This window comes from Vanellus vanellus, assembly GCF_965231255.1.
Source record: "Vanellus vanellus genome assembly, chromosome: 16".
Taxonomy (NCBI): domain Eukaryota; kingdom Metazoa; phylum Chordata; class Aves; order Charadriiformes; family Charadriidae; genus Vanellus; species Vanellus vanellus.
The window spans coordinates 2,652,242-2,662,963 of NC_138921.1; the positions used below are offsets into that span (position 1 = coordinate 2,652,242).

Here is a 10,722-nt window from a genome sequence, read left to right on the forward strand (position 1 = left end):
CCCGCACTGCCTACTCCCACCCCCCCACGGTCCCCCCTCCCCACACCCCCCCCCTCCCCTCTCCCCGCTGTCCCCGTCCCCCCCCCCCCCCCCGCCCGCTCCCCGCGGCCGAGCGCCGCCCCGCGGGGGATGATGTAACCCCCCCCGTCCCCCGCCCGCCGCCGCCGCCGCGGCCCTCCCGCCCGCCCGCCCGCACACGCCGCGGCACTCGGCGGCGAGCGGCGGCGCAGCCATGTGCCCCTGCGCGCTGCACGGCGGCCCCCCCGCGCCCTGCCCCTGCAGCCCCGGCCGCGCCGCACGGCCCTCGGCCGCCGCCCGCCTGGTCGCCGCCCGCCTGCGCCGCCTGGGCGATGAGCTGGAGCAGCGGGCGGCGCGGCGCAAGGCGCGGGGCCGCGGCCCCTGGGCCGGCCGCCGCCTGGCCGCCGTGGTGTGCCTGCTGTGCGCCCTCCCGCCCGCGGCCGCGCTGGCCTGGCTGATCCGCAGGAGGAGCCTCTAGGCGAGAGGGGCGCTGGCCGGAGCGGGGAGCAGGCGGGACGCGCAACAGGTCGGCACCGCCACGGGGGACGCGGACGCGGACGGGGACGGGGACGGGCGGCCGGCGGGACTCGGCGCGGAGCGGGGCGGCACGGCGGGGCTGTGGCCCGGAGAGGCAGGACCCGGCGCGGGGGCCCGGCTCGGGGCGGCCCGGGGCCGGCGGGGGAAGGGGGGGCGCCCGGCCCGGCGGAGCGCGCTGTCCGCGGTACCCGCCGGGGGCGGCGGCTGAACGCGGCCGCGGCAGCGCACGGAGCACCGGGCTGACGGTACCGGCACTGCCAGACCGCACCGACCTCCCCTCACCCCTCTCCCTTCCCTCTCTCCTCTCCTCTCCTCTCCTCTCCTCTCCTCTCCTCTCCTCTCCTCTCCTCTCCTCTCCTCTCCTCTCCTCTCCTCTCCTCTCCTCTCCTCTCCTCTCCTCTCCTCTCCTCTCCTCTCCTCTCCTCTCCTCTCCTCTCCTCTCCTCTCCTCTCCTCTCCCTCCCCAAGCACCCCCTTTCTCCTTCCTGAAACTTTAACGGCTTCCAGCACTGTGCTTCCCCCTGCCCGGGTCATCCATGCTCTCACAGGCCAGTTTCGGCTCCGAGCCCGTGGCCCCAGCGGGCCAGCAGCACCCCGACTGCCGGCCCTTGGGCAGTGGAGGATGCTCGCAGGCTCCTGGCCCAGCCGCACACTGGTGCCTGCAAACCTCCAGCCCTCTTGTGAGTGGAGAAACTCCCCTCGGGTCCTGCCATCCCCCAATGGGCTTTAGACCCGAGGGTACTGCAGGACACCCCTTGCTAAGGTCCCTGGGTGGTGGGATGTCACCACAGGACCATCCAGTGGGACAGCCTGGGATTCTGACTGGCTGTGCCTGGCTTTGTATTTTGGATAATGCATTGCCCAGTGCCGGAGGCTTTCCCCAGGGGGAGTCCCAAGTCACCGGCCAGGGAAAAGTGTCCAAGCCCAGTTCCTGCTGGTTCCTAGAGCCCCCACTGTGCTCTGGAGCCACCAAGCAAACCAGCAGCAGGGAAATGGGATATACCTGGTCTTGTAACCCTTGTTGTCATCCCCGTGACACCTCCTGGGCTGGTGGGGACAGCTCTGCACCCTCTGCCCTGGGAGCACCAGGGATCTCACAGGGATCAAGACTTGGGGAGGAAAACTGCTCACAGCCCTTGTAAGGGGGGACTGGTAATTGTCCCGAGTACCATAAAATGTAAGGCTTCAGCCTGGGGCAATATCTGAGCATATGTGGGGTCACCTCAGGGATTTCAGGAGCTCTGAAGTGCTCTTTGGGACTTGGATTTCTCCCCACAGACATGAGGAGCAAGGGCTCCTATTTTGGCTGCTTTAAATTATACCCATGAATGTCCCCAATGTTTGTCTGTGTTCAGATAGGACTTTCAGTGTATGCTCGTGTCCCACCAGCTGAGATGGGGTTCAGGCAAGAGCTTGAAATCAGTTGAAAAGTGCCACCAATGCTGCGGCTGACTTCGTACTATTTTAGCTTAACTGGGCTGCTTGCAACTCTTGGGCCAGAGCTTGGCTGTCAGGAATCACATCTTACATTGCAAAATGTCTTGGATGCTTTTTAGGTGCGTGAAATACTATTAAATACATATGTATAGTGTGGAGAGAAAGTATTGAGGGAGTTTAAAAATGAGGTTTCCCAGCAGCGCTCTGTGTGTGTATGTGCATTGGTGTGTGGGGACACATTGTTGTCCTCTGTCTGTCTGAGCCACAACTGCTCCGTCTGTCAGCAGGTTCTGCCGGTTACCTTTGGAAAGCTTTATTTGAAAACAAAATCAGAACAAACCTTTTTTTTTTTTGATTAATCAAAGGCTCAATTTCTATAAAATCATCAGCACAGAGGTTATGAGGTTCCAGGATGGTGTCTGCAGAGCTGTGGCCAGCAGAGCCCTTCGAGAGGTCGTGTCAGTGGTGTGGGGCAGGGGTTAGAGAGCTGGGGTTGTGCTCAGGACCAGAGCTCTTCTTTCCCATCCTGCCTCTTTGGGGCAAGTTTGGTTCTAGTGTTTGGAAGCAAAGCCACCTGTCTGACTTGCTTGCCTCTCTGAGCTCAAAAAACATCAAAATCCTGCAGTGATCTCTGTGATCTAGTGTCTCAAGGGTCCTTTTCTTTGTAATGAGCCTGGGGAAATTCTTCCCCGCCCAGTCTGGGACTTCATCCCGCATAGAGAAGGTGGCAGGTGAGAAAGGCTGGAAGAGAAAGCCTGGGCCCTGGTGCTGTGGATCCGTGCACACACTCAACCCATACTCCCTGGCAATCCCACGAGGCCAAGGCTGGTTGGATTTTTAGTTTTTTGTGGAGGTTTGCGTAGCTTTGGTTTGGCAGGTATTATTTTTTTTCCCAATCTCTTCCGCTGTTGACTCTGTGGAGCCCTCACCTCCATTTGGCTTTCTGCACTTCAGGCCCAACAATAACCAGTTGCTTATAAATTGCTTTGATAAAGACACTATAGAAAAGCAAAGCGTTATCCTCAACACAACGGAGGCGAGCTCCTTCAGCATGCACAGTCCTTCCTCGCAGCTTCAAAGGCTGCCGCAGACAGGACGTGCTGAGCTGCCTCCAAATGCTCTGGGGCTTCGTGGACACAAATACAAATGTAAGTCTCTGAAAAGAAGATCCTCGTGTGTGATGTGAAGCAGTTTCAGGGATAAAGAGGCCAGATGTGGGAGAATAAGAAGGTAAGAACAGTCTCCTGGTTGCCCCTATGCGCAGCAGACCATCCCGTCCCGACTCCTGGCAAGCTTACGAGGCACAAGTTACCAAGCTGCAGATGTAAATGCAATGCAACTCTAGAATAATTAAACATAGCATCTACACCTCACTTTCTGGGTTATTTTTGCCATTAAGAATCTTTTCTATTCATTCTGCACTGTAATTTGCTCACACCAGTGGAGCTATCTGATTATCTGCAGTGTCTCAGAGCCCAAGTGACAGTGCAGTGAGCTGGGTTAGACTTAGAGATGTGGCAAGAGGGCAGTGTTTTTTTGACTCAGCAGAGTATTCCTGAACAAAGTATGTATTTTTCTGCCGCCCTCAGAGACATTCTGCAGTGATAATAACATTGTTCTGCAACAAGATGGGAAGTCCAGGCTCTGAGCACTTGTGTCTTGGGATTTCATGGAACGGCTCATAAGAGGAGAGTAACTTGTACGCTTAATAAATGCGCTGCAAAGTCAGCATTTGTCTTGTGATCTGGTGGCTGCAGAAGGAATAGAGAAGTTGGAGGAAAAGGACAGTTTCAGCTTGGCTTACTTGAGTTCCCCTCCTGCTTTTTCAAGTGGTAGTGGCGTTTTGCATTGGCTGCTGTGAGCGTATGCCGTGTTTCTGAGGAAGAAGGTTGGTAGTTGTTCCCTCAGGTCCTTGTGGCTTTACACAACAGCACAGCTCAGGGAATAATCCTGTGTACCAGGGGACTTCTCCTCCTCTCACAGCCCCCAGGTGATGCCAGTGAAAGCAGGATTAGGGCCGCTGCGTGTGACCGACTTGTGTCTGTGGACCATGCTTGGGATTTGGGGATGAATGCTTTGCAAATGGCAGTTTTATAATATATAATCTGACATCACCTTGAAATACCCAGCCAGGGCATGAAGTATAGTTGTCATGTGCCAGTTTGGCATACAATGTCACTTGTATTTCGCTCTATTAGTTCAGAAGTGGCTGTGTATTAAAATCAAACCCTACTTGTCCCTGCCAGCTTCACCAGCCTGGTTCTGTGCCCACTGTGTTGCCAGTAATTCCCCCCACTGTTTGCTGCGAGGTTCATGCGGAGCCACTCTGTCCAAAGTCTCAGTGCAGTTAATTATCTGTATTAAAATTGGGTTGATAAGATTTCTGGAGATGTCACACTGAGCTGTGCAGGAGTGCAAAGAAAATTAAGGACCAGAGGCAGTGCAGCGAGTGCAGGACTAAGCCAACGAGCTCAGCAGTGAGCTGCAGTTTTGCACGAGGACAAACATTCAGTGTGTTGCACCCTGTATGCATCCCTGACACAAAGAGGCAAGCGCTGTTGTTTATCCTCCTGGATAAATAAGGAAGAAGGAGCCTGCTCTTCCCGGTGGCAAGCATCCTACTCAAAAACGCCAAAGGTCCCCACTGCCCTTGCCCCAACCTCCCAGTTAAATTGTACACGGAAAACCTTCAACATTAACTTTCACGAGAAAGAAGCAGCAGAGTTTTCAAAAATAAACAGCAGTCCAGAAATGCCTCTTTCCGCAGGTGGACTATGGCCAAGCAGGCCGCTTCTTTGTGGAAAGATTGGAGCCCCAACATATTTCTTTACCCTGTTTGGGTTCCTTGATTTTCCCGTGCTGAGATCTCTCGGACACACCATTCTTCCGAGTTCTTCCCTGGTAGTTCTACTCTTCTTTCGTCTTACCTCTTGAACCCCCTCCTAATTGTTTCTTGGTCTTCCAAGTTACCCTTCCGTCTCCTGCAGAGATGCTAATGAAGTGTGAGCATACATGGAAGCAGGCTGCTTGGGAATTTGACAGGGCTCTCGCCCAGCCCTTGTTTTCTCATTAACCTGCTGCTGGGTGAGGAAGGAAGCGAAAGTGCCTCGTTTTGTCCCTGTCTCAAGCTTTCCCTTAGCAATCCAAGCCCTCGAATATTTTTTGTTGTTGTTTAAATATATCAATAACTGTTATTTGTTTATTCGGAGTGGAACGTGTGCCAACTGAATTGCCTGCGTAATCCATTTAAATCAAGAAGTTACACGCTGACACATTAGCCATGAGCAGAACTCCTTTTGCCAACTGCTTTAGGGGACATGAGCTCAGATTCTCCTACGGCTTTAATGCAGGTGGTACCCAAGCATGGCTTTGCGTCCTGTCTCTGAATAAAGATTAGCCAAAGAAATGCCGAGATGAGACTAGAGACCCCCTACCTGCGTCATTTCATGCCCATCCGACTCAGCGTCCCAGAGAAAAGCAGCTTGCTTTTTTTTTTTTTGGTAAACACCAGCTTAGCAAGCTGCGTGATAAAACTGTAGGATTTAAGGCTGGAGAGTTCAAATTAATTGAGAAGTCGAGATGCCCGTATCTATTAAAAGCAATGGGATGTGTCGAGGCTGGCTGAGGTGGTCTTGCAAATATCGGCCACTGTGATTTGTCATCTCACAACCTTAATTGCTTAATAGGTGCAATGTATAAGAGCAACTTTCTGAGCAGAATCTGTATCTGCCTAAAGGACCAGAAAGAGAGGGATCTGGCACCAAAGGGAATGTTGGTTCCCATGAAAAATTTCAAAATGAGTGATTTTTTTTTTTTTCTTTTTCACTTCAATCCATGTTTTCAGTAGACGCTGCATTTTTCATATAGGAAGTCAGCTAGAATTCCTTTTTTTTTTATGAGTAAATGAAAAATTTCAATAGTAGCAGACAATCCCCCCGCAAAGTTTCAACACTGTACAAATGACACATTAAACAATTTTTCAGCAGCTTTGCAGAGGGGCTATGCTGGCACTCTCTCCAGCTTACTATCCACCTCAGTATTACAAATGGGATGTAGTTTGGCTTTCCTCAGCCTTTTTCAAACCCAAAGTACCAAATTTTGATCTGTCTGCTGAGTGCCTATTGTGGGAAATTTGGAGTAACTCCACTGAAGTCAATTGGGTTGCCCTGGATTTACAGTGCTGTAAATGAGATCAGAATTTGGCTCAAAGTATATTCCATTAATGAGTCAGATACTGGCAATGTAGCCAATATGCACCCAGAAATGGCTTTAACACAGCCTAGGATATTCAAAATTGTTTTATTGAAAGATGGGCTGAAGGCCAGGATTCTGGGGTTCTCTTTTATTCTTTCCATGAAATTCACCTTTATGCAGAAGGCCAGCACGAGGCTGCTGCAAAACTTAAGAGCCATTTAAGCTCTTAGAATGGGACTTGTGAGATGCATAAACATTGTGCCGAGCTCTTTGCCTGCCCCAGAGCAGATTTATCACTCGGAGTTCAAGACGTCCTAGGATTTATCAACTTTTACAGGGTTTTATAGATTTTTCTATATGTTAAGTGACACTGAGAGACAGTTTGTAAAATATAATGACACCAAGGATGATGTGTTGCCGGCTGCGGATGGCACAATAGCACAAGGGTTCATAGCTGGCATTTGGAAGTGCTACTACGGGAGAAATAATAAATAAGGATTACATGGTTTTGCTTTGGAGGAAATCCTTTAATCAACTCCTGAAGTCTTTATTGCAGTGTAACTTCAGTCAACATCTCACCTCTTTGAGCGTAAGCAACCGCATCACAGGCTTCCTCTGTAGCGTCAGCCCCATTTCTCGGGACCCTGCGGTCAGCTCAGGCTGTGCGCTGCTCTCCCACCTAGCAGTGCCGGCGCGGTTACTGAAGAAGACCTCTCTATAGAGACACCTTGGTGAGAAGTGCAGGTGCCCACAATCTCCTTGTGACGTTTCACAGGTCTAGAGGAACCCGTGGCGCTGTCTGTCTGTCTGAGCTCTGCATTGCCCTGTGCTTGTGTGTGGGGCTCTCCAAGGGCAGGCTGAGACCCCGGGGCCTGCATGGGAGCGTGGGGCTGCAGGGAGGGCTCTCTCCCATGCGTGCTGGCCAGGAGACCCAGTGGGGACACATTCTAACCTCTGGGCTATGTACTACCAGCTGTTTATTGAGGGTCTGTGCTCTGTTGGCTGTTTTTGTGTAGCCGGTAGTATCACATTCATACTTGCTCAAGCGGTGAACACCTTTCCTATTTGCGTTCTGCCAAAAAAAGCTAAGTAGCTCTGCAAAAACCCTTTTAAAATACCTCCAGTAGTTCCAGAGAGCGGGTGTGTATGTGGCAGTCTGTGTGCATGCGGATACAGAAGCCTTAGAAAGCGCGTGGCTAGCTGGTAGCCTTGATCACAGCCAGACAAATGAAAATGTGCTTCAAGTCCGGATGATTCATTCTGGCTTTACTCCTTCAAGCTATTTTCACTGTCGCTTCAGATTCCTCCAAACTAGAAAGCAAGACTGTAGACTGAGGGAGGGAGAGGTTGTAATTGCCCCATCCCGTAAGCAGCAGCAGCTGGATAAAGCAGATCTGGCTGAATCTTTGGAGGCCGAACCAGAGACGTTCTAGGTTACTCAGAGTCCGCTGCAGCACCAGAATTTCCCCACTCTCCTCACAGCAGAGGATTCAGTTCAGCTCAGAGGCGGTGCCACTGGATTGTGATAACAGAAGGAAGGGAAGCGACTCTGGGCTTACATCGGAGTAACGCCGATGAGAGTCTGCCCCAAAGCTGTTTGCCAGCCCTAATTACACTCTGACTTCATGGCTGATGCAGTTGCATAGTCAGCTACTCCCCCCTCCTTTCTCCCACCCGGGTGAAATCACCTCATCCAGAAGGCCAGCAGAGATTTCTCCGCCGAGGTTTTTCTAAGATCGCTCATTGTCACAGTCTCTGTGAGCTAGACAGCACAGTCTGGGAGAGGGCATCCACCCCAGCGAGAGCCTGTATCCACAAACCTAGGTATAAATGCGGGAAATGGGAATTTCAGAGTAGATGCCCCTTGGGCATCTCTCCTGCTAATTTGCACTTAGATGGGTGCCTTTCTCTGAGCATTTTATTAATTAAGGCTTGCAGCCCACCTATGAGGCAAATAAGTTATTACTGCCCTCATTTTACAGCAGCAACTGAAAGAAGTGGTTTCCCCAAGGCCACAAATCTAATCAGTGGCAGAACCAGGAACGAGTGAGTTCTTCCAGTCTCCTGTCGTACTCAGTGCACCCCATCGCCTACCTGTAACAAAATTAATGGCTTCCCTAAAAGTGAACATTTTTGTTAACGTGATGTAAATGAAGACGGAGGACCCAAAAGAATGAGCCTTGCAAAAGAGAGCGCACCAGAAATCCTGCAGTAGCACGGGGATAAAGGCATCATCTCTTGTGTTGAACCACAAAACCATCCTCCCCATAAATTATATACCTCTTCTCGTCAGTAAATTTAGCAGAAAGGTTCAAGCATAAATTTAAAAGAAGCTTTTATTGTAACCAATGCATCAATATAATTAAAACCAAACACAATTCTTTTGCTTTCTTAGGCTGGAGAAAACCCTGTGCCCTTGGAGAAAATTGTTTCCCTTTTTCCGACAGGGAATCCAGAGCCTGAGCAGCAGCTGTGAAGAGTGGAGATGAAGAAAGAAGTGGAAGATGTTGGAAGTGCTTTGGGCAACGTGAAGAAGGATTTGCACGGAAGGAGCTGTTCAAGGGCCCAGCAGCAAAACAGAGACACATACATGCTTATATATAGAAGAATGTAAACCCTCCTGTATGCATACGTTAAAACGTGCATGCCTTGTTGAGAACGTAAGCAACATTCCTTGTAGATGATGGTGGTCTGAGCGTTCATGCTCCTGCAGTCTGAGTCAAAAGATTAGTGATGTCCTTGCTGTGACGCTAGCATTTTCTTCACTGCACCTCGTTTATGGCAACATAAACGTTCCTTTCGATGCAGCAGGATGAAAAGTAATCTGTACATCCAGAGTTAAACCCTATCTTGAGAGACCAAACTTGCTGCAAAACGGGCACATCCTAGCCGTGGTGGTGGGGGAGCAGGTGCTTAGCAGCTTGGACAACAGACAGTTTGTGTGTGTATATATTAAGCGCTATAGCACCAGGTGAGATAAGCTTTTCTTATGACTTTAGTTTCTCTGGTGCTACATTTAATATTTGTCTGGGGCTAAACTGCCTCTCTGTGGTGCTACAGTTTCCCCAAGAGGATGTTCTGAAACATGGGACAAGGAGAAATCTATTTTGGTTATTAATATTTATACACAAGATAGCAAAAAATAATACTTGTTGAGAAGGTGCTATTTTTTTTTTTTCTTTCTTTCAATCTCTGCATAAATTAAGACAGAACAAATAATCTAGCCCAGAACTTTATAAAGCCGATTTACTTTGGGGCAGCTTTTTTTCTTTTGACAGTTCGGAGCTTGGGAAGCAGCATCCACGGAGGTGGCAAAGACACCCCAGCGCTTTTCACTGCACTGTAACATGTCAAAGCCTGCTAGTGCCGAATCTCCCACGGCTCCGGCACTGGGTATTCTCCTGGATGGTGATTTAAGCAGTCTCAAAATCCTGTGAACCAGGGCAGAGAACTGTATCTAGAGTAATCTCTAGGCTAGGGGTTAACAGGAGAACTTGTCTTTAGTAGTCAAAGGGCTTTTTTCAGTCTAGTACTGAGCGCTTTTTTTCTTGCAGCCAAAACTACCTGTTGGATCAGGATACCTTCCAGATGCTATTTACAGTAATTATTCTGCACAGTTTTTTAGAAACATTTTTCCCAACTTCAGAGATTTGCACCAGAAAATTGTCCCTCTCGTGGCAAGGGAGACTTTTCAAAGGCATAAAGGAATGTTAAGAACCCAATTTCCAAAGGAGGTTTGGCTCCTTATCTTTTAAAAATACTTCCAAACCCTCGCCCAGTCAAGGAAATAGCCGAGTGGCCACTGTGTCCCAGTCAAACCTTGCATTTTTCACTACCGCAGGAGAAATGTTTCTAAGCAATCTAAAAGCTAAATTCTCCCTTTATCAAATATGCACCGATGCGTTTTGGGCCCCTGCACACATATTCAAGGGTATTATTGATCCAAGTCAATTCACAAACAGCAGAAAGGGCTGTGCTGAAAGAGCAAATTGTTTCTAATGAATAACCTTGCCCTACTTTATAGTCTGCACAGTGTTGGGAGGGATCATGTAGCTAAGTGTAGTTTGTCTATTGATAGAATTTGGATGGTCTCAGAACCACAGGGACCGATAAAACATTTTCCTACCATTTTTGGCCCGATGCTCAGTAATACTCGGCATCTTGTTCTCCTTTCCAGCTCAGTCTCCTACTGAAATAACTAAGAATTCTTCTAGCAAAAGGGAGAGCCTCAGCTGATTTCAGCAGTGTGGCAAGTGCTGGGTTAGCGACTGCTGGATCCAGGCATAGTCTTAAAAATAAAACTTTCTGCAAATCACTGAAACAAGGAAGTGAAATTGGGTGTACGGTATTGCACCAGTCAAATTTGAGCAGAAAACAATTGATGGGGAGGACTGGATGCATCACTTTGCCGTAGAGGACAGGCAGCCCGCAGGAGCTCTCCCCTTGCCCTGTGCGTCTACCCCACGGACACAGACGCAGCCTTGCCCCAACCCCTGCAGTGCTGGAGCTGGCTTCCATTCCTCACTGCCAGAGAGAG

At 50.0% G+C, this 10,722-nt stretch overlaps 1 protein-coding gene across 1 annotated transcript; it reads left to right on the top strand.

The window, feature by feature from the left end:
* Nucleotides 1-232: 232 nt before the first annotated feature.
* HRK (harakiri, BCL2 interacting protein) lies at nt 233-496 on the top strand (the record flags this gene model as incomplete). The annotated part of the gene is made up of 1 exon (XM_082491717.1): nt 233-496. The coding sequence occupies one exon, from the start codon at nt 233-235 to the stop codon at nt 494-496; it is 264 nt and encodes an 87-aa protein (XP_082347843.1).
* Between the last annotated feature and the right edge of the window lie 10,226 nt (nt 497-10,722).